Source organism: Salmo salar, chromosome 13, assembly GCF_965601325.2.
Source record: "Salmo salar chromosome 13, fSalSal1, whole genome shotgun sequence".
NCBI classification, from domain to species: Eukaryota; Metazoa; Chordata; class Actinopteri; order Salmoniformes; family Salmonidae; genus Salmo; species Salmo salar.
The window spans coordinates 77,464,549-77,488,705 of record NC_138303.1 but is presented as its reverse complement, the minus strand read 5'-3'; the positions used below and the strand labels follow the sequence as shown (position 1 = coordinate 77,488,705).

The 24,157-nt window shown below is 44.6% G+C and overlaps 2 protein-coding genes across 6 annotated transcripts in view; one reads left to right on the top strand and one right to left on the bottom strand.

The window, feature by feature from the left end:
- Nucleotides 1-4,469: 4,469 nt before the first annotated feature.
- On the top strand, nucleotides 4,470-22,395 carry prr7 (proline rich 7 (synaptic)). Its single transcript, XM_082960346.1, has 2 exons — nucleotides 4,470-5,614; nucleotides 15,962-22,395. Exons 1-2 carry the CDS (start codon nucleotides 5,302-5,304, stop codon nucleotides 16,420-16,422), a joined length of 774 nt encoding a protein of 257 aa, XP_082816472.1. The 5' UTR covers nucleotides 4,470-5,301; the 3' UTR covers nucleotides 16,423-22,395.
- dbn1 (drebrin 1) overlaps nucleotides 21,699-24,157 on the bottom strand; it is a 102,493-nt gene continuing 100,034 nt past the window's right edge. For all 5 annotated transcript variants that reach the window (XM_014137985.3, XM_045693554.2, XM_014137982.3 and 2 more), the window contains one exon: nucleotides 21,699-24,032. In XM_014137985.3, coding sequence (XP_013993460.1) covers nucleotides 23,980-24,032 — 53 coding nt within the window. In that variant the 3' untranslated portion in view covers nucleotides 21,699-23,979. The remainder of the gene's footprint in view (nucleotides 24,033-24,157) is intronic.

The window sequence follows — 24,157 nt, the reverse complement described above, 5'->3', positions numbered from 1 at the left end:
GCGAATAATTACAATTTAGCAGATTAACACTGGAGTGATAAATGAGCATATGATGTACAAGTAGAAATACTGGTGTGCAAAAGAGCAGGAAAGTAAATAAAATAAAAACAGTATGGGGATGAGGTAGGTAGATTGGGTGGGCAATTTACAGATGGACTATGTACAGCTGCAGCGATCGGTAAGCAGCTCAGGTAGCTGATTTTAAAGTTGGTGAGGGAAATAAAAGTCTCCAACTTCAGCGATTTTTGCAATTCGTTCCAGTCACTGGCAGCAGAGAACTGGAAGGAAAGGCAGCCAAATGAGGTGTTGGCTTTGGGGATGATCAGTGAGATATACCTGCTGGAACGTGTGCTACGGGTGGGTGTTGTTATCGTATCCCTCTGCAACTGGATCCTGAACTTCCTGACGGGCCGCACCCCAGGTGGTGAGGGTAGGTAACAACGCTGATCCTCAACACAGGGGCCCCTCAGGGGTGCGTGCTCAGTCCCCTCCTGTACTCTCTGTTCACTCATGACTGCATGCCAGGCACGACTCCAACACCATCATTAAATTTGCCGATGACACAACAGTGGTAGGCCTGATCACCGACAATGACGAGACAGCCTATAGGGAGGAGGTCAGAGACCTGGCCGTGTGGTGCCAGGACAACAACTTCTCCCTCAACGTTATCAAGACAAAAGGAGATGATTGTGGACTACAGGAAAAAGAGGACTGAGCACACCCCCATTCTCATCGTTGGGGCTGCAGTGGAGCAGGTTGAGAGCGTCAAGTTCCTTGGTGTCCACATCACCAACAAACTAACATGGTCCAAGCACACCAAGACAGTTGTAAAGACTGAAAACCTATTCAAAACCTATTCCCCCTCAGGAGACTTAAAACATTTGGCATGGGTCCTCAGATCCTCAAAAAGTTCTACAGCTGCACCATCGAGAGCATCCTGACTGGTACCATCACTGCCTGGAATGGCAACATCTCGGCCTCCGACCGCTGCTAATGAGGATCCTTAATAAATACAAATACTGTCCAGTTGTGTGGTCAGGAGCCACAAAGAGGGACTTAGGAAAATTACAATTGCCCCATAACAGGGCAGCATGGCTGGCCAACAAATGTTCACGGAGAGCTAACATGAATAATATGCATGCCAATCTATCCTGGCTCAAAGTAGAGGAGAGATTGATTTCATCACTACTTGTATTTGTAAGAAGTATTTACATCTTGAATGCACAGAGCTGTCTGTTTAAACAAAACAAAATTCAGTCAACACTACTGTTATGTAGCTTCAGTTGGTTTGACTTCTTGGTTGAATTTCTAAGTAAGCACATAGTTCTTAGCTGATTCAACTTGATTTCATAAGTTAACGTAAGACAATTTCATACATTGTAGTCATCTTATTATACATTTTTTTGTATTATTTTTTTTACCCCCTTTTCTCACCAATTTTTATGATATCCAATTGGTAGTTACATACAGTCTTGTCCCATCGCTGCAACTCCCTTACGAACTCGGGAGAAGTGAAGGTTGAGAGGCGTGTGTCCTCCGAAACACGACCCCGCCAAGCCGCACTGCTTCTTGACACAATGCTCGCTTAACCCGAAAGCCAGTCGCACCAATGTGTCGGAGGAAACACTATACACCTGGCGACCATGTCAGCGTGCCAAACCCTCCCCTAACCCGGACATGCGCCGCCTCATGGGTCTCCCAGTCAAGGGCCAGCTGCGACACAGCCTGGAATCGAACCAGGATCTGTAGTGACACAGCTAGCACTGCAATGCAGTGCCTTAGACCGCTCCACCACTCGGGAGGCCCCACGTTGTAGTTATCTTAACTTGATATTTTTAGTCAACACAACTGCAGGTAACGTAGTTGTTAAGAGCGTTAGGCCAGCAACCAAAAGGTCGCTGGTTCGAATCCCTGGTGGGAAAATCTGCCGTTCTGCCCTTGAGCAAGGCAGTTAACCTGCAACTGCTCCCCGGGCGCCGATGATGTGGACGTCGATTAAGGCAGCCCCCCGCACCTCTCTTATTCAGAGGGGTTGGGTTAAATGCGGAAGTTGTACAACTGCATTCAGGCAGACTCACTAAACACAAATGCATCGTTTGTAAATGACATCTTAGTGTTGAAGTGTACCCCTGGCTGTCCATACATTTTAAAAACAAGAAATGGTGCATCTGCTTTGCTTAATATAAGTTATTTGAAATTATTTACACTTTTACTTTGATACTTAAGTATATTTTAGCAATTACATTTACTTTTGATACTTACGTTTATTTAGAATCAAATACTTTTAGACTTTTACTCAAGTAGTATTTTACTAGGTGACTTTCACTTTTACTTGAGTAACTTTCTATTAAGGTATCTATACTTTTACCCAAGTATGACAATTGGGTACTTTTTCTACCACTGGTTGAAAGCAAATTAATGTAACATTTTTTGTCAACTCAACAAATTATGGGGGCGAGACCCAGATGCAGACACAGGAGGTAGATGGTTAGAGTCCAAGATGTTTATTGACAATCCAAAAAGGGTAGGCAAGAGAATGGTCGTGGACAGGCAAAAGGTCCAAACCAGTTCAGAGTTCCATAGGTACCGAATGGCAAGCAGGCTCGAGGTCAGGGCAGGCAGAGTGGTCAGGCAGGTGGGAATGGAGTCCAGAAAACAGGCAAAGGTCAAAACCGGGAGGACTAGTAGAAGAGAATAGAAAAGCAGGAGCACGGGGAAAAACACACTGGTTGACTTGAACATACAAGATGAACTGGCACAGAGAGACAGGAAACACAGGGATAAATACACTGGGGAAAACAAGCAACACCTGGAGGGGGTGGAGACAATCACAAGGACAGGTGAAACAGATCAGGGTGTGACACAAATTTAGCAATTTTAGTTGACTTGGCTAATAAAACAAGTAATTTTGACTGAATTTCAAAAAATTTTTTTACAGTGTACAGACAAATACTCCAGCAAGGCGAGTATCAGTCAATAGGAAAGCTGTTTATGTTGGCATCAGGTGCATGCAGGGTGGTTTCTCCAAGCATGGACATCTGCATATTATTACCTCTCCAAATTAATGAACTTCTAAATATTTACCTTTTTTGTGGGATGTTTGATATTGAATATAATGCATTTGCATGTACTGTATATCAAGATGTAATAGGTATTAAGACATAACAGTATTAGGCTACTACAGTGTAATAATCAGAGAATAGTCAAACCAACAAATGGCAGAATCGTAATAAGGGTTTCAGTGAACAGCTATGTTGGGTTATTACATGAGAATAGGTGTCAATGCTTTACAGTGCGTGACTCAAATGGGTAATATAGGTGTCTATCAGCCATTAACGCTTGTGTAGATTGCACCGGGGCAGGGCCCGCACGCTGAGATTGGACTAGTCATACTGTATATTAAGTGAAATGTGATGACAGCTTGTGTCAGTCACCCTCCAATAAACTACCTGAGGAGAAGGAGGTAAGAGGAGAGATTAAGGAGAGGAATCTAGGAAGCTTGGGGTAGAGTGGTGTAACCTTACCAATCCACAGCTTCTTACTCCAGCCCTATCCATGATCATGATGAGTCACAGTCAGGAGGTGTGCCAGGTAGTAACATCAGAGAAAGGGAAAAGACACTTCCATTGTTTCCATAGGTTTGGAGATGTTATGAGGGAATCACTCTTTCTCCTTCCTGACCACCATTCTATAAGTCATCCATCCATTTCTCAAATGACATGCATTATGCCACCTCTGGGTGTTAAAGTATGATAATTATCAGAGATATACAAGATAAAAGAGCAAGGCCAATGACCTGTAAAGGAAGGAATTTATCCACCTCTAAGAAAGTCATGACAATAAGAGTCTAGTGTTATTAATTTGTGGGTCTATGGAGGCCAAGGCCTGATTACAAATGCTCTAATGTGATGATGTGATAGTGAGGAGAGCGGTACGACTAGAACGTTTACTAGAGGTATCAACAACTCAGTCTATAAGATTCAGTATATAGGGCCTGGAGTTTTTCCTGACCATGTAACCTGACCAGTTAGAACTCTGGGCCCTAGTTAGGAGCTACTAAGATCCAGAGTATTTCCATATTTTTTTCCTGGTTGGGAAAAAACATCATGGCCTAGTTATAACTATGATTTCTGGTCAGGTCCAGTGATTCCATTGAGTACTGTCCCAGCTAGTGCACCCTGAGTGTGGGTGTGGCATGTGGGGACAGAGAATGACCTGCTATGTTGAGGTCAGCAGTATTGGGGCCCACACAAAGGGCCCTGTTTTCCCCATGAGATCCATGTAGGGTTCTGCTCCTTCCTCTCTGATGTGTGAAACTGATACTCACCCCCTGAGGTCACCATCATAATGATGCTTGAACATTTGAGATCACTTACCAGACAGGCCCATTTTTGGGGCGTATTTCATAATTGATAATGATTGTCCCCTCTGCCCTCTCTCCTCCCTCTCTCCCTTTGTTGAGCAGCGTGACGTTGTGAGTCCTCTGGAGTTCTGAGGTGCCAGAACCCATCGGAACCCATAGTCTGGGGATCAGGGTGCCAGAGGGGGGACGCGGAACCAAGTAGAACCCCACGGAACCGCTCAGAACTCCGCAAGAGTGTACGGAACCCCTGGGCCTTGCCCTGTGTCCTGGAGGAGGCAGCTGTGGGACGGACCAGGGGCGTCACGTGGCACTGCTCTGCCTGACTCCCACCCAGACCTCACCCCTCAGAGGGCCCTCTCAGTCTGCCTGCTGGGGAGAAGAGCAGGCCTTCAATCTCAGTGGGAAGGAGGAGCAGTGCTCTGTGTTTATTTGTGTTTTCATTAAGCTGTGTTTTTTCAGGATACGTGGACAGTGGATGGGATTTAGACAATGAGTTTTGCAGTGAGAATGTAGATCACCTTGTTTTACCTATAAAGAACCATAGGACATCTGATCTGCAGTGACTAGCAGGCTGGAAATCAACTGATCACACCTGGCCTTTGGACTACAGAAGCGCCTCTGAGACAGTATTGTTGGTGTGGGTGTTGTTGTGTGGGTATGAAGACACTGGACAGCCGGTCATTTTAACAGGGATCATGTACACTGTCATCAGGGCTGATCTGAGACATCAGCTGTCACACTGATATAAGATGACTACATAAACAGAATACTACACATTCAACCAAACTCCTCTGGAGACGGGAGCCCTGTCTTTAACTTAAATGTTTTCCCATCTCCTCAGTGACAGTCGGTGCTATTTGATTTAACGTATCTCCAGTCCAGTTGGCTCCTCATTTCACGCACCTCGGTAGTGCCAAGTCAACTAGTTTCTCATCACCATGGTGATGTCCCAGGGCACGTACACCTTCCTGGCCTGCTTTGCTGGGTTCTGGCTGGTGTGGGCTCTCATCGTCATGCTGTGCTGCTTCTGTAGCTTCATCCAGCGGCATCTGAAGAAGAGGAGGGAGGAGACGCTGAGGGAGCAGTGTCTGAGGGCCTTGGAGATGGAGCCATTGGAGTGCCTGGGCCCAGGGGTGTTGGGAAGGGAACCCCCCACCAGAGAGCCCCTCCATTTCTGCCCCCCGCTGACCCTCTCCCCTCCGCTGCACATTCTTCACTCCCTCCCACAGGGCAGCTGGGCCTCCCCTCAAGGTAATGTACCGACAGAGTACTTTTCTTTACGGCTTTGAATATTCTACCACACTGATGCACGCACGCACGCACTATGACTAAGATTAGACTGCAGTACTTTGAATCATACACACTTCAACCAAGCTAAATTACTTCTATGCTCGCTTCGAGGCAAGCAACACTGAAACATGCATGAGAGCATCAGCTGTTCCAGGCGACTGTTTAATCACACTCTCCGTAGCCGGTGTGAGTAAGACCTTTAAACAGGTCAGCATTCACAAGGCCGCAGGGCCAGATGGATTGCCAGGACGTGCACTCCGAGCATGCACTGACCAACTGGCAAGTGTCTTCACTGCCATTTTCAACCTGTCCCAGACTGAGTCTGTAATACCAACATGTTTCAAGCAGACCACCATAGTCCCTGTGCCCAAGAACAGTAAGGTAACTTGCCTAAATGACTACCGACCCGTAGCACTCACGCCTGTAGCAATGAAGTGCTTCGAAAGGCTGGTCATAGCTCACATCAACACCATTATCCCAGAAACCCAAGACCCACTCCAATTTGCATACCGCCCCAACATATCCACAGATGATGCAATCTCTATTGCACTCCACACTTCCCTTTCCCACTTGGACAAAAAGAACACCTATGTGAGAATGCTATTCATTGACTACAGCTCAGTGTTCAACACCATAGTGCCCTCAAAGCTCATCACTAAGCTAAAGACTCTGGGACTAAAGACATCCCTCTGCAACTGGATCCTGGACTTCCTGACGGGCCGCCCCCAGGCGGTAAGGGTAGGTAACAACACATCTGCCACGCTGATCCTCAACATGGAGTCCCCTCATGGGTGCGTGCTCAGTCCCCTCCTGTACTCCCTGTTCACCCATGACTGCATGGCCAGGCACGACTCCAACAGGATCATTAAGTTTGCCGACGACGCAACAGTGGTAGGCCTGATCACCGACAACGATGAGACAGCCTATAGGCAGGAGGTCAAAGACACGGCCGTGTGGTGCCAGGACAACAACCTCTCCCTCAACATGATCAAGACAAAGGAGATGATTGTGGACTACAGGAAAAGGAGGACCGAGCACACCCCCATTCTCATTAACAGGGCTGTAACAGAGCAGGTTGAGAGCTTCAAGTTCCTTGGTGTCCACATCACCAACAAACTGGTCCAAACACACCAAGACAGTGGTGAAGAGGGCACAATAAAGCTTATTCCCCCTCAGGAGACTGAAAAGATTTGGCATGGGTCCTCAGATCCTCAAAAGGTTCTACAGCTGCACCATCGAGAGCATCCTGACTGGTTGCATCACTGCCTGGTATGGCAACTGCTTGGCCTCCGACCGCAACGCACATACTGAGGGTAGTGCGTATGGCCCAGTACATCACTGGGGCCAAGCTTCCTGCCATCTAGGACCTCTATACTAGGCGGTGTCAGAGGAAGGCCCTAAAAATGGTCCAGCCACCCTAGTCATAGACTGTTATCTCTAATACCGCATTGCAAGCGGCACCGGAGTGCCAAGTCTAGGTCCAAGAAGTGTCTTAACAGCTTCTACCCCCAAGCCATAAGACTCCTGAACTGCTAATCAAATGGCTACCCAGACTATTTGCATTGTCCCCCCCACCCCCACGCCCTCTTTTACACTGCTGCTACTCTCTGGTTATTATCTATGCATAGTCACTAACTCTACCTACATGTACATATTACCTCAATTACTTCGAACTAACCTGTGCCCCCGCACATCGAGTCTGTTCCGGTACACTGTGTATATAGCCTCGCTACTCTTATTTTACTGCAACTCTAACTATTTGTTATTTTTGTTTTTTTACTTATATATTTTTTTACCAAACACTTCTATTTCTTAAAACTGCATTGTTGGTTAGTAAGTAAGTAAGCATTTCACTATAAGGTCTACACCTGTTGTATTTGGCGCATGTGACAAATATATATTTTTTTGATTTAGCTCTTTGTTTCTGATATTTACCATGCAACCTCTTTACAGCTCCTTTTCCAGTTCAATATGAGAGCAATATAAACACACAAAGAGCATAACCCAGGAGAGAACTGCAGTTTTCTGTACATTACATGCTACAGGCATGACAGCAGTGACTATGAAGGTTTGCTGTAGGCTCTTGTTGTATCTGTAGCTGTGTTCCTTCGTGGGTGACATGGTGACAGTTAGCGCTGTAGCGTAGGCGGTGTGTGGGCAGAGCAGTGGCAGAGTTGGCAGCACAGCAGAGACTGCTAGCAGATCGACACTTAGTAGGCGCTAACGGCGTGACAGTCAGTGGCGTGAAAGGTAGGCTAGCAGCAGCCACTGAAATAGAGAGGGCTAGCAAGCACAACAGCCAGACAGAGGAACTCAGTACCAAGGTAGAAAGGACAGGCTGGTTAAGGGGTGCACCTCAGAGTGGTAGAAAAATGGGGATACTCTCCCCCAAATGTCATTATAGCTCCAGGACATAAAATGAGATTAGCAATCCTGTCCCCAATGAAGGTGGCTCCCCTCTGGATAGTCCCTGAGCCTTGCCCCCCCGCCATTCCACCACCCTCCATACTCCTCCACGGCCCTTCCAGCCCTCTGCACCTGTGGCCCTCTCTAGGTTTGGAGGTATTGCTGACACTGGAAACAAACAGCCGCCTGGCGCAGCACATGAAACACTCCTTTCATCTCCCAGTGTTCTGGGCCTCCATTATTACCGTATGGAAGTCATTGTTATTCATACATATAGTGGCTGGGGCTAATATTAGAGACCAGAGCAGGGCATTATCAATGTGTGGTGGAAAAAGAGATCATAAAAACTATAGTGTAATTCGTTGTGAATATGTGGACACATACAGGGCATGTACAGTCGTGGCCAAAAGTTTTGAGAATGACACAAATATTAATTTCCAAAGTTTGCTGCTTCAGTGTCTTTAGATATTTTTGTCAGATGTTACTATGGAATACTGAAGTATAATTACAAGCATTTCATAAGTGTCAAAGGCTTTTATTGACAATTACATGAAGTTGAAGCAAAGAGTCAATATTTGCATATTTGCATATTTTGACCCTTCTTTTTCAAGACCTCTGCAATCCGCCCTGGCATGCTGTCAATTAACTTCTGGGCCACATCCTGACTGATGGCAGCCCATTCTTGCATAATCAATGCTTGGAGTTTGTCAGAATTTGGGTTTTTTTGTTTGTCCACCCGCCTCTTGAGGATTGACCACAAGTTCTCACTGGGATTAAGGTCTGGGGAGTTTCCTGGCCATGGACCCAAAATATCAATGTTTTGTTCCCCGAGCCACTTAGTTATCACTTTTGCCTTATGGCAAGGTGCTCCATCATGCTGGAAAAGGCATTGTTCGTCACCAAACTGTTCCTGGATGGTTGGGAGAAGTTGCTCTCGAAGGATGTGTTGGTACCATTCTTTATTCATGGCTGTGTTCTTAGGCAAAATTGTGAGTTAGCCCACTCCCTTGGCTGAGAAGCAACCCCACACATGAATGGTCTCAGGATGCTTTACTGTTGGCATGTCACAGGACTGATGGTAGCGCTCACCTTGTCTTCTCCGGACAAGCTTTTTTCCGGATGCCCCAAACAATCGGAAAGGGGATTCATCAGAGAGAATGACTTTACCCCAGTCCTCAGCAGTCCAATCACTGTACCTTTTGCAGAATATCAGTCTGTCCCTGATGTTTTTCCTGGATAGAAGTGGCTTCTTTGCTGCCCTTCTTGACACCAGGCCATCCTACAAAAGTCTTCGCCTCGCTGTGCATGCAGATGCACTCACACCTGCCTGCTGCCATTACTGAGCACGCTCTGTACTGGTGGTGCCCCGATCCCGCAGTTGAATCAACATTAGGAGACGGTCCTGGTGCTTGCTGGACTTTCTTGGGCACCCTGAAGCCTTCTTCACAACAATTGAACCGCTCTCGAAGTTCATGATGATCTGATAAATGGTTGATTTAGATACAATCTTGCTGGCAGCAATATCCTTGCCTGTGAAGCCCTTTTTGTGCAAAGCAATGATGACGGCACGTGTTTCCTTGCAGGTAACCATGGTTGACAGAGGAAGAACAATGATTCCAAGCACCACCCTCCTTTTGAAGCTTCCAGTCTGTTATTCGAGCTCAATCAGCATGACAGAGTGATCTCCAGCCTTGTCCTCGTCAACACTCACACCTGTGTTAACGAGAGAATCACTGACATGATGTCAGCTGGTCCTTTTGTGGCAGGGCTGAAATGCAGTGGAAATGTTTTTTGGGGATTCAGTTCATTTGCATGGCAAAGTGGGACTTTGCAATTAATTGCAATTCATCTGATCACTCTTCATAACATTCTGGAGTATATGCAAATTGTCATCATACAAACTGAGGCAGCAGCCTTTGTGAAAATTAATATTTGTGTCATTCTCAAAACTTTTGGCCAGGACTGTACACTTAATTAGTATTTGGTAGCATTGCCTTTAAATTGTTTATCTTGGGTCAAACGTTTCAGGTAGCCTTACAAAAGCTTCCCACAATAAGTTGGGTGAATTTTGGCCCATTCCTCCTGACATAGCTGATGTAACTGAGTCAGGTTTGTAGGCCTCCTTGCTCGCACACGCTTTTTCAGTTCTGCCCACAAATTTTCTATTGGCTTGAGGTCAGGGCTTTGTGATGGCCACTCCAATACCTTGACTTTGTTGTCCTTAAGCCAGTTTGCCACAACTTTGGAAGTATGCTTGGGGTCATTGAAGATGCATATGCGACCAAGCTTTGACATCCTGACTGATGCCTTGAGATGTTGCTTCAATATATCCACATAACCTTCCTCCCTCATGATGCCATCCATTTTGTGAAGTGCACCAATCCCTTCTGCAGCAAAGCACCCCCACAACATGATGCTGCCACCCCCATGCTTCACCGTTGGGATGGTGTTCTTCAGCTTGCAAGCCTCCCCCTTTTTCCTCCAAACATAACGATGGTCATTATGCCAAACAGTTCTATTTTTGTTTCATCAGACCAGAGGACATTTCTACAAAAAGTACAATCTTTGCCCCCATGTGCAGTTGCAAACCATAGTCTGGCTTTTTTAGGGCTGTTTTGGAGCAGTGGCTTCTTCGTTGCTGAGCGGCCTTTCAGGTTATTTCGCTATATAGGACTCGTTTTACTGTGGATATAGATACTTTTGTACCTCTTTCCTCCAGCATCTTCACAAGGTCCTTTGCTGTTGTTCTGGGATTTATTTGCACTTTTCGCACCAAAGTACGTTCATCTCTAGGAGAGAGAACGCGTCTCCTTCCTGAGCGGTATGATGGCTGTGTGGTCCCATGGTGTTTATACTTGCGTACTGTTGTTTGTACAGATGAACGTGGTGGTACCTTCAGGCATTTGGAAATTGCTCCCAAGGATCAACCAGACTTGTGGAGGTCCACAATTCTTTTTCTGAGGTCTTGGCTGATTTCTTTTGATTTCCCCATGATGTCAAGCAAAGAGGCACGGAGTTTGAAGGTAGGCCTTGAAATACTTCCACAGGTACACCTCCAATTGACTCAAATGATGTCAATTAACCTATCAGAAGCATCTAAAGCCATGACATCATTTTCTGTAATTTTCCAAGCTGTTTAAAGGCAACTGTACATAGCTGTACATCAGTGCCACCGTGACAACACTTCAAATCAAACTTTATTTGTCACATGTGCCGAATACAAGAAGTTTAGACTTTACCTTGAAATGCTTACTTACAAGCCCTTAACCAACAGTGCAGGTCAAGAAGAAGAAAATATTTACCAAGTAGACTAAAATAAAAAGTAACACAATAAGAATAACAACTGTCACGTCGGCATAAATTATTCGGGAGACAGGCGCAGGAATGCGTAATAGGGTTTTGTATTGTACCCAAATTATGGCGTGCCTTGTAAAGCACGCAGGGACGAAGACCAAACAAACACTATACAAAAACACAGGGTTGAAACCCAAACAAAAGAGCGAGGACAACCTCAAATAAATAACACACGCGCACAATGATTAACACACGGGACGAGACCCATAATCATCTGCGAAATCCACAATGGCATAAAAGCCAAAACACACAGCACTGGTACTCACACGCACATTGTAACAATAATGGACAGCCCAATGGAAACCAAAGGGCACACTTATACACATACTAATCAGTGGGAATAGGGACAGGTGTGCGTAATGAAAGTTCCATAGGGATCCGTAACAATAACGAGGCTATATACAGGGGGCACCGGTACCGAGTCCGTGTGCGGGGGTACAGGCTAGTTGAGGTAATCTGTACATGTAGGTGGGGGTGAAGTGACTATGCATAGGTAACATACTAACAGTGAGTAGCAGAAGTGTACAAGGGGGGTGGGTCAATGGAAATAGTCCATAGGCGATTTTATGAATTGTTCAGCAATCTTATGGCTTGGGATTAGAAGCTGTTGAGGAGCCTTTTGGTCCTAGACTTGACGCTCCGTTACCGCTTGCCGTGCGGTAGCAGAGAAAACAGTCTATAACTTGGGTGACTGGAGTCTCTGATAATTGTATGGGCTTTCCTCTGACAAGGCCTATTATATAGGTCCTGGTTGGGAGGAAGCTTGCCTCCAGTGATGTACTGGGCCGTACGCACTACCATCTGTAGCACCTTACGGTCAGATGCCGAGCAGTTGCCATACCAGGCGGTGATGCAACCAGTCAGGGTTCTCTCAATGGTGCAGTTGTAGAACCTTTTGAGGATGTCAAATCTTTTCACTCTCCTGTGGGGGAAAAGGTTTTGTCATGCCCTCTTCACGACTGTCTTGGTATGTTTGGACCATGATAGTTCGTTGGTGATGTGGACACCAAGGAACTTGAAACTCTCGACCCGCTCCAGTACAGCCCCGTCGATGTTAATGGGGGCCTGTTCAGCCTGCCTTTTCCTGTAGTTCATGATCAGCTCCTTTGTCTTGCTCACATTGAGGGAGAGTTTGTTGTCCTGGCACCACACTGCCAGTCCTCTGACCTCCTCCCTATAGGCCATCTCATCGTTGTCGGTGATCAGGCTTACCACTGTTATGTCATCAGCAAACTTAATGATGGTGTTGGAGTCGTGTTTGGCCACCCAGTCGTGGGTGAACATGGAATACAGGAGGGGACTAAGTACACACCCCTGAGGGGCCCCAGTGTTAAGGATCAGTGTGGCATACGTGTTGTTGCCTACTCTTACCACCTGGGGGCAGCCCATCAGGAAGTCCAGGATCCAGTTGCAGAGGGAGGTGTTTAGTTCCAGAGTCCTTAGCTTAGTGATGAGCTTCGTGGACACTATGGTGTTGAACGCTGAGATGTAGTCAATGAACAGCATTCTCACATAGGTGTTCCTTTTGTCCAGGTGAGAAAGAGCAGTGTGGAGTGCGATTGAGATTGCGTCATCTGTGGATCTGTTGGGGCGGTATGCAAATTGGAGTGGGTCTAGGGTGTCCGGGAGGATGCTGTTGATGTGAGCCATGACCAGCCTTTCAAAGCACTTCATGGCTACCGACTTGAGTGCCACGGGGCTGTAATCATTTAGGCAGGTTACCTTCGCTTGGTGGTCTGCTTGAAACATGTTGGTATTACAGACTCGGTCAGGGAGAGGTTGAAAATGTCAGTGAAGACACTTGACAGTTGGTCCGCACATGCTTTGAGTACACGTCCTGGTAATCCGTCTGGGCCAGCGGCTTTGTGAATGTTGACCTGTTTAAAAGGTTTTGTTCACATCGGCTACCGAGAGTGTTGTCACACAGTCATCCAGAACAGCTGGTGCTCTCGTGCATGCTTCAGTGTTGCTTGCCTCGAAGCAGGCATAAAAGGCATTTATCTCGTCTGATTGGCTCGCGTCACTGGGCAGCTCCCGTCTGGGTTTCCCTTTGTAGTCTGTAATAGTTTTCAAGCCCTGCCACATCTGACGAGCTTCAGAGCCGGTGTAGTAGGATTCAATCTTAATCCTGTATTGATGCTTTTCTTGTTTGATGGTTCGTCTGAAGACATGAAGCGGGATTTCTTATAAGTGTCTGGATTAGTCTCCCGCTCCTTAAAAACGGCAGCTCTAGCCCTTAGCACAATGCGGCTGTTGCCTGTTATCCATGGCTTCTGGTTGGGATATGTACGTACAGTCACTGTGGGGACGACGTCATCGATGCACTTATTGATGAAGCCGATGACTGAGGTGGTGTATTCCTCAATGCCATTGGATGAATCCAACACATGCTGTGGAGGATTTCCATATCACACATTCCATATCCTTGACATCAATCAGTTGTCGTGTTTTTAGAGAGCAGCAACATTTCTTCCATTGGAAAACATTTTGTGCAAAGTGGTATGACTTCCTGGAATATATAGGGAGAATCTCAACTGCATTCTCCTCGCATCTTCTCTCCTTGCCTCTAAAACCCATTGGATGAGAAAGCCAAATGGTCCCTCCTCTCTGACCTTCTCCTCAAATCAAATCACATTTTATTTGTCACATACACATTTTTAGCAGATGTTATTGCGGGTGTAGCACATTGCTTCCTCCAATGGGTTTTGAGGAGGAGGCGAGGAGAGCGGACGAGTGGAGTAGCAATTGAGGTTCTCCCATTATATAGTATAGAAAGGCTGTGGGTAGTCTTTGAAAGAGATGCAGGCTGGAAAATTGAGTTTATGATTAGTAGTACCTCTCCCTTTATCAGCCTGGGTTTCCACACTGGAGGAAGTAGCACTATCAAAGCACTACAAATAAAGTACTCCAGAGGTGTGGTCAGAGGATGTGTCATTGTTATTAGCTTAGCTAGCTACATTTACAACCCTCTGGATTCATCACCGAGTTGTCAGAGTCCAAGGAGATATGACTGCACCCGTTTGCTCCACATCCTTATCTCTGACTTGTATTCTGTTGTTCAAACCACAAGTGTATTAGAGTTTCCAGGCGTGAATGACCTATGACGTCTCAACTGTACTAACCGCACACGACGTAATTCAAAAGGAAGTCGTCCCTATATGGTAAACCCTGGGGGCGTGAACACTTCATACAGCTGAATGTACTTTACCGCCCACTAATTATTTTACAGATTTCATGTTATTGCCTCGTGCTACCTGACTGTTTGTCACATCAAAGCATGCTTACAATGTTTTATGTATCAATTGCAGTGATACCTGTTTTCAAAGACAGAAAAAACAGAGTTAAAATAAATGTTCTACATTCTGGGATGATCAAAAGCCCAAAACAATAATATATTGATGATACTTTCATTACAATCAACATGACGAACACAAGGCTCTATCTATAAAAAGAAAGTTCTGAACCCTTATCGGTTTTAATGGTGTCAGCAATTTTTATCTTGTATTCTTTTGAACTTAATTAAAAACATGAATTGGGGTATTTAGAAAACTATATGGGTAGAGAACATTGAACAGAACAATAACTCCATTTGGACAAAAAATGCAGATAGAACCTTATAGTCCCAAGCTCTCAATGATTTGTTTCCCCTGAAAATAAATTAATTGTCTAATTCACAGTTAACACTAGTACAGGCTTGGCTCGGGTCGGCCCTACAGTGGGAATCAGACACAAGTCTATCTACCCGCTCGCCTCTACTCTCATTCCATCTTTTACAGGTCCCTCTCTTTGTGTCACACCTGTTCTGTTCCTGTGGGTTCTCTCTTTGTGAGCTTTGAAGGGAGTGAATCCAGATGATTGTGCTGAATACATCAGTAGATTTAACCTCCGACTTGTGGCTTGAATGTTTCTGTCAGAACTAAGCTCTCTTTACACTGTGTGTGAATGTGTGCACGTGTGTGAAGCCATTCAGTACTTCAAAATGCACAGAGTCCGAATTGAGTCATCAAAGAAGCCTTTATTGTAGGCTACTGTACTCATCAATGGACTGCTCACCGCTCAACCTGTGTTCCACATGATTCACAGTTTAAAGGCAGAGCTGTCAGTGTAGGAGTTGGACTTGGCAGTGGTATCAGTAACTTTAGATGTATAGTCAGCCATCTGAGATGACTGAGGCATCAGTGCAGGGGGGGCTTTCCAAACTAATACATTCTAAAAGCTTTAACAAGAGCAAGGTATTGTGTTTCATTTGAAAACAGCATAACAGTTTGTAAAAGCAGAATTGTACTGCTACATTAACATTATGTAATAGCCAGCAGGAGTCAGCTTAGCAATGATAATCACCCACACAACCCTTTCCACAGGATGCCTAAGGTCTACCTTTAGACCTAAACACTGACAATACCATGGCCTAATATGACTGTGTCCATGGTAAAGTAGCATTTGATAATAATGATGGATTTGGTTTATAGTAAGCTTTTCCAATGCTAACGCACTTTACATTGTTAAAGGGAAACTAACATAATGTACGTTTGTCTGTTTCCTCCCCAGAGACGGACATGTTTGGAAAGCCCCCCTGCTATGAGGAGGCTGTTCTGATGGAGGACCCCCCTCCTCCCTACTGTGAGGTGCTGGCTGACAGCCGGGGGGGCACCAACACCAAGCCCTCCTCCCGGACCTCCAGGCTGGAGCAGCAGGAGACTGAGACCTCCAAGACTCCTCCGGTCACAGTGTTCTCAGAGCGGGGCTACTCCTCCCTGATCCGCCTGCCCACTGCCCGACGCTGGGACTCCCTGGGGCACCTGCTGTCTACCATGGACCTCAACCACAACACCCTCCCCACGGAGCCCCTCTCCCTGCAGGCCCAGGCCACCACTACCATTCCCCGCGAGGGCCGGACTCACACCCAGCCAGAGCTGGGGCTCAGAAGTATCCAGGGGCTCAGGCGGCTAGAGCAGAGCTGCGGCCTGCCCACGTCCTTCCCTCTACTGGGTCGCAGCACGGCCGTGTAAGCCTGAATAATCCTCCTGGAGGTGGGGGTGAGGCTGAAGCTAAGGACGCTGGGTTGAGGTGGAGAGGCGTTGGGTTGGGTTTGAGGAGGGGCGTCTGGTTTGTAGAGTTGGACTGATGGAGGAGGTAGAGGAGGGAAAACTGCTTTCTTCTGTGCGGTGAGATGAGGACAACCTATCTGCCTTCCTCTCATCATCCCTTTTATCTTGCTTTGTCTCCCTCCATGTCTCGCTCTATTCTCTCTCTCTCTCTCTGGTTGTGTTGATCTCTCTATTCTCCATGGCATCGCAGCCTGATGCAGAGCAGCTATTACACCGAGTGTACAAAACATTCGGAACATCTTCCTAATATTGAGTTGCAACCCCTTTTGCCCTCATAACATCCTCAATTCATCAGGACATGGACTCTACAAGGTATAGAAAGCGTTCCAAAGGGATGCTGGCCCATGTTCACTCCAATGCTTCCCACCATTGTGTCAAGTTGGCTGGATGTCCTTTGGGTGGTGGAGCATTCTTGATACACACGGGAAAATGTTGAGCGTAAAAAATCCAGCAGTGTTGCAGTTCTTGACACACTTAAACCCATGCGCCTGGTACTTACTGTACTACCATACCCCGTTCAAAGGCACTTAAAAGTTTTGTCTTGCCCATTCACCCTCTGAATGGCACACATACACAATCCATGTCTCAATTGTCTCAAGGCTTAAAAATCCCAGTGGTGGAAAAAGTACCCAAATGTTATACTTGAGTATCAAAAGTAAATGTAATTGCAAACATATACTTAAGTATCAAAAGTAAAAGTATAAGTAGTTTCAAATGTCTTATATTAAGCAAACCAGACGGCATAATTTTCTTCATTTTTACATTTACAGATAGCCAGGGGCATGCTCCAACACTCAGACATCATTTACAAACTAAGCATGTGTTTAGTGAGTCCCCCAGATCAAAGGCAGTAGGGATGACCAGGGTTGTTCTCTTGATAAGTGTGTGAATTGGACCATTTTCCTGTACTTCTGAGCATTCAAAATGTAACGAGTACTTTTGGGTGTCAGGGAAAATGTATGGAGTAAAAAGTACATAATTTTCTTTCGTAAAAGTTGTCAAAAATATAAATAGTAAAGTACAGATACCCCCAAAAACGACTTAAGTAAAAATACATGAAAGTACTACAAGTACTTTACACCACTGAAAAATCATTCTTTAACATGTCTCCTCCCCTTTATCTACACAGATTGAAGTGGATTTAATAAGTGGCATCAATAAGTGATCATAGCGTTCACCTAGATTCATCTGGTCAGTCTGTCATGGAAAGGTGTTCCTAATGTTTTGTGCTCTCAGTATATGAGTCTGCTGTTGCCATGGCTCCCTGGAACTGTCTGTTGCCTATGATGCCTTGGCCCCCTAGCGACTCCAGGTAGAAAGACCTCTAGTAGCTCTGGTTTGCTCCTGTTGTATAACATTAACAGTGAAGGACCAAGAGAGTTGCTGAACTCAGTAGCTATTACCCTGCTCTGAGAATTGTGATGTGCAATGGAAACATTGTTTTGTATTGAAAAAGCTCTTCATCATTACTGTCATATCTTCAAGATGTTCTGGGACTATGTGGACTATGAATATCAATTTAATAAACCACAGCTGGGGATTGTTGCTCCTCGGTGTATGGACGACTGTGTGCGTGTGTGTGTGTGTGTGCATGTGTGCGTGCAAGCAAGTGTATGGTTGTGCGTGTGTGGTCTAGCTCCTAAATCATTAGTCCAATCAAGTACAAAGGGAGACAGCAGCCTTTTTCCAGCAGGAATAAGTTCCCTCTATCTGAAGAATTTTAACCTTTGTATAAATAATTCATATTGCTAATCATAAGATTTCCTTTCTCTCCCTCTCTGGGTTGTAAATTACTTCCTAATGGTCGCTATCTGTCCATCAGTGAAGCGTTTCATCGAGATTGTAAATCCATTTCTCTCTTCTCTCCCTCTCAAGCTACTCATCAGGCTAGATGTGACTGTGAAACACTCCTTCACATTGCCATGCGTGTGCTACAGTGCATACAGCAGATACCATTACAGAAAATTGAAACTGTCATGGTAGCAAAGCAAACCCATCACCATGCAGCAATTGCAGACACAGGATTTTCGTTCCTTTTTCCCTCAAATATTATTTAGCTATTCATGGGTTTCTCTCTCTCTCTCATAGTATCTGACCCCTTCTCTCGGCACCAATGGTGTTTTGAATGACTTTCAGACAGGGGGGTACTAAAGACGCTTTAAACAAGTGCTTTTCCTTGTCACTCACAACCAATTATATTTTGGGAATATTTTGTCCGTTTTCAAAACATTTTTCACAGCTAGTGTGATTAAGCGCTGAATTCAGTCCGTAGCGCTGATGATCAGCGTTACAGCATGATTACATTTAAAGGCAATGTTCCCCGTCAGCGGAGACTGCATTCACGGTAAACCCTGCATGTCGGCTTAATCTGAAATTACTTTCATATTTTGATTTCGCAGTCGTGCCCCAGATGCTTTTGCAGGGGAAAAATCGTGAGTGAGATATGAACAATAGTGCGTTGATTGCATCAAGGCCAAAGTATTTCCCTCTTCTGAATCCATCCAAAACGGACCCCCTTTACTACCCTTCTCAGCCTATTAGGAACCATGTTACCCACCAAGGTCCACCTCTTTGTTATTAGCTGTTATGTAACCCAATTCAATCACATTATGTAACCACTGAAATTAATGCATTATTTGATGGGCTTACCTGGCAGTACCCTTGAGATGCTTGGACAAATTAGGAAGCTTGTCAGCTTGGTTCAGCCCTCAAGGGGGCTCGAGTTAGGGAATTGGATTGGAGGTCTTCAATCCAAGGAACACCACCATTACAGTTTGGGGCACAGCAGGTTATACAAATGTGCAGGTAGGGAACATACAGTACCCAACGGAAAGAAAGAGATGGAGAGACAGGAGGGCGAGAGAGAGAGAAAAAGGGGTGAGAGGAGAAAGAGAGCATGAGAGAAAGCTACTTGAGGCCATTCCTGTAAATAGAGATGTTATTACTGAGAGGTAAAGAAAAGTATTGCAGTTTGAAGCGAGGGGCAATAGGGGAATGTCAAAGAGCACTTATTTATATATTAAGGTAGTTGTGGTTATCTTGTGAAAACCTAAAATTGAGGCAGTCCATTAAGTTTATTCCAGATGCTGTTTTAGTTTTTTTTTACAGTATACAAATTGCATTTAGACAATCATTTTGAGAGCTTAGGAGTTTCCCTTTTTTGGAACAATCAATTGAAGCTGATTATCATGGCCCCTGAATGTACAGATTGATGATATAAGTGTAACTTAAAATGAACACTAATTTGAGGTCTTTCTATCCATGCTTGAATGTAGAAGTAATGTTAAATATTATTTTGCCAAATGTTTTCTGTTTAAATCACACAACATGTCATATACAGTCTTCTTGTTTGATTGACAATTGTTTCTGAGCTGTCATGCCTCGATTCCAGTCGCTTATTTAATTGTACAACTGTTATTTTGTTTATGCGGTTTTCATTTTCTCTTTCCCCTCCTCTGCCACAGAAGGAAAAGACAGAGGTGTAAACTGTCATCCTTCCTCTGTTGGCCTACGTGTTGCTTGGCAACCACCAGGCCAGAGTGCTAGCTCAGAGTCTGTTTACATAGAGTGAATGGGAACGTCAGCTGTGTGGCCAGTGCTGAACATAGTCAGAGCACAATGGATATGGGCCACTGGGCTAGGTTACATGGCTTCTAGCTACTAGTGTGGGACTGGGACTGTCAGTAGTGTCTGACGACTGACAGTTTCCCATCTCCTAACCCAGGGGTCACTCAACACAGTTGGAACTGGACCCATATCATAGAGAATGAGAGGCCTCTAGTGGCCAAAAGGTATTAGTATTTTCAGCGCCATTGAGGGCTTCCACCACTTTAATGTATTCAACTGGGTGGGACTCCAACTTCCTTGGCTGGTCCATCCTGGTGACCCTGTTGGAGTCATGTCCAACCGGGTTATGAGGAGGGATCAGTCAATCGTGAAGAAGAATATGGACTACTTCAAAATGGAGATTGCTTTAATGTCACTGACGCTTTAACGGTACAAAGATGAGTCCTCTACCTCTGTGCCCGGGTACATCAACTGTCTAGCTGGCAATGTGGCAGCCATTTTGAGGAGATCAATAAAATGCCCTGACAGAATGGACCGTTCCTCTAATATTGGGTTGGCATCACTGTGGGATATCCTCCATTTGAGGAATTCAAAACAGACATGTATTTACCATCCAAGGAAGCATATCGGTCCAGACAGGCTACAGATTGATATGGCTTATAGCAGGACGTGGCCCTGCCATAGTATGGACTCTCTGTGACACCTCCTCACAAATACATACCTGCTCCACTGTGACTGTCTGTACAGCATGTAGCATGCAAAGTGTTCTGTATACATCTGACTGCAGGAGCTGTTCTCTGTTAGTCACTCCTACATCTGCTGCTACTACTGTATTGTATGGAATGCATAGCAAAAATGTCCCCCTACTACCTATATAGTACTTTTGACCGGGGCCCATAGGAACTATATGGGGAATAGGGTGCCATATGGGACACAGCCTATGTGTTCTATGTATACCTGTGAGAAAGGGTCTTCATAGAACCATACCTGGACTATGGCTAAGTCGATGGTACCAACATCTCTTTAATAAAGTGCAGTTGAATAAAAATATAGATTAAAAACAAACATGACAAGTGGCTTTGACAGACTTGTGTTTCAATGTTGCTGGATGTTTTGTGTTCATGATCATACCTGCTTTGAAGAGATATTTGATTGCTAGATAATTTAAATGTAAATAAAACAGTGAACGTCCAACACGGATGTCATTTTAGTCACGTTGCAGGGATGCCAATGTTCATTCTAATGTTAATTCTATGATGCTAGCGTTTCCCTTTGCACTTCCTCCATAAGTCATGATAATATTTCAGTGCTCAAGGTTGCATTGGATTTTTTTTAATAATCATTTTTTATTTTATTTAACTAGGCAAGTCAGTTAAGAACAAATTCTTATTTACAATGATGGCCTACCGGGGAACAGTGGGTTAACTGCCTTGTTCAGGTGCAGAACGACAGATTTTTACCATGTCAGCTCAGGGATTCGATCCAGCAACCTTTTGGTTACTGGCCCAATGCTCTAACCACTAGGCAACCTGCTGCCCCAATTGTACAACTGGATTGGGGAGAAGGGGGCAAAAATAAAAAATGTTAAAATCAAAACTCTGAAGTCATCGTTTGGAGGTTTTTAAGTCTTTTATTAACATACATCAGCACTTAGCATGTCACAAAAGATCTTGCGCTTATTTAAAAAACAGAGTGTGTGAGAAGCGGAAGCAAAAGAGGGAAGAGAATCTTTTTATTTCTATCTTTTAAATAAAAAGAGATTAGTTAAGACAAGGAACAGCTAAGCCTTGCTTTGGGGCGAGTATTAGGGGTAGTAGTAGTAGAGTAGTAGTCTCCTAGTAGTGCAATAGGGAGAGAATAATAAATCACTAACCAGGAGGTTATCAGAGTGAAGAAGTATACATTGAAATTATGTGGAAACGGTGTCAGTTACTGCTAAAGATGCGGGTTGGTCGGCTCTTACCAAGCATTAGGGGATTCTCATATACAGAAAAGGCTGCGAGGGATATGGAATCCCACCACGACTCACATTTCAAATCTCTCTTCAAAGAAACTTCATTTAAAAATCTCACTCAATCCCACAACGAGCCTCAATTCAAAGTGTCATAATCATAAGGGCCACAATGACAAAAAAAAGTGTTAGTCGATCATTAGTTGTATATTACTAAATATCAAACGCTATTTACAGGACAAAAAACGACATTGTTTTTTTTCTTTCTTATTGCTTGCTGGTTCCCACTCAGAACTCTGCGGTAAGAACAGAGATATAACAACATAGAACTGTTCCATCTCTAAGGATAAGAAAGACAGGATTTATTTAGAATCAGATCAGAGGTGTGGAATCTCAGAAATGAAACTACCCTTGAACAGTAACAATAAGAAACAACCTCTAGATCATATGAAGGAAGACTGAGAAAGACAGTCTACAAGCCATGTGGGGGGGGGGGGTCGCGTCAATAATCATCTGTCCTAAACATTGGAGCATTAATAACATTAATAAAGAGGATAATGAGTCTTGATGATCAAAATAATTTCTAAGGCCTACTGGCGAAGCTAGTCTACTGTACTGTTTCTCACTTAGACTATGAGTGAAATCAGAACTGAGATGACTGGGTGAAAGTCAAGCAGGGAATGAGACCTGTGCAAAAACAACGTAGACCCAACGGTAGAATTACAATAGTGCCTCTGAGGCCATCAAGGGGGCGTGCATGTGAAAAACATAATTTTAAAAGAAGGACGAGGGAAACAGATGAAATGCAAAAGAGTGAATTTGTGTCTACTGAAAAGAAGGGTATCGTGTTATAAAGCAGAGACTACTGTAGCAGCTCTCCAACAACCTTAGTACAAGACACACTGTTCCGTTCATAGTGCCACAACGTGTGACAAATGTCCTCGTTCCCATCTGAGTACTCTCGATATAGTTATTGCCTAGTTTTCACTGGAGACGTAACAAAACGAGACTACAGCGATGGCCATGATTCAAAGATCCTGAATATTAATTTCTAGTACACTTTTAAATCGGTAGTAAAAAATATACACATTTTCCTTTAGTCTGATTTTCTGCTGGGATAGCAGTAATACTTTCCCAGCAGAAAAACAGACTAGGGGAAATGTGTGTATGCCAACCATCACAACAATAAGAAACTACGATAGATATTCCTTTTCAAAGTGACTTGCACATATATATATTTTAGGGTATTACTACAATAGTACTGCTATCCCAGCCTGTACTATGATGTCCGCCATGCCTTTGCCTGGTTCCCCGTTCCTCCTCTATCTGCCTACAGTGGATTACGAGTAAGGCCCCATGGCCAAACTGACACATTGAAAAATTCAGGATTACACTTGGCACCATTTCCTCTCTGATCCCCCTCGCCCTTCCCCCAGGCCAAAGCTAGGGCCATAGCAGGGCAACTCTTGGCACTAGGGAGGGTGGAAGGTGGGGCCCAGGGTTAGGGGAGAGAAGAGGAGGGGGCTGTGGTAGGAATAATTGTGATTGGTCACAAAAGGGTTTGCACTACCTTTTAATAGGCTACCTGTCTGGTACAGGGGTCATATCTGCTGTAGAAGACACAGATGTGAGCTACTGAGCTGTGTATATAAGTACGCAAGAAAGTAGTTGTCACTCCCTGCTATTTACTCTGCATTGCAAATAAGGAGAAATCTAAGAAATAAATAAAAAAACAAGAGCTCATCAACCAATTAGCATCTCTAACAATAACTCGACAACCTTTTCGGTGGCTAACAAATTTTTGTTTTATTCTAGAACATTATACAGATTTTTTTTTTTTATGCAAGACTTGTTATTATTACTTTAAAAAAAATCAGTTTCGTCGTTGATGATGCGTTGTTTCTACTTCCCTCCACCGGACTGTACTACTCCGCCATCGTCTAGTCGCTGTCCTCCATTACAGGGTCCGTGTCCCAGCACGTGATGTCAATCTCTGTACACACACAGTGCATAGATAAACATCCACAAATCCACTGAGTCACTCTTTGCACACCCACAAACACTTAAGTATTTTCATCAAGGGTGTGTTACAATATGTCAAAGAAGAGGACAGAAACA

Coding starts and splice junctions, on each gene's coding strand:
- prr7 (XM_082960346.1), top strand. CDS start 5,302: ATGGTGATGTCCCAGGGCACGTACACCTTCCTGGCCTGCTTTGCTGGG. Junction 5,615..15,961: donor CAGCTGGGCCTCCCCTCAAG/GTAATGTACCGA, acceptor TTTCCTCCCCAG/AGACGGACATGTTTGGAAAG.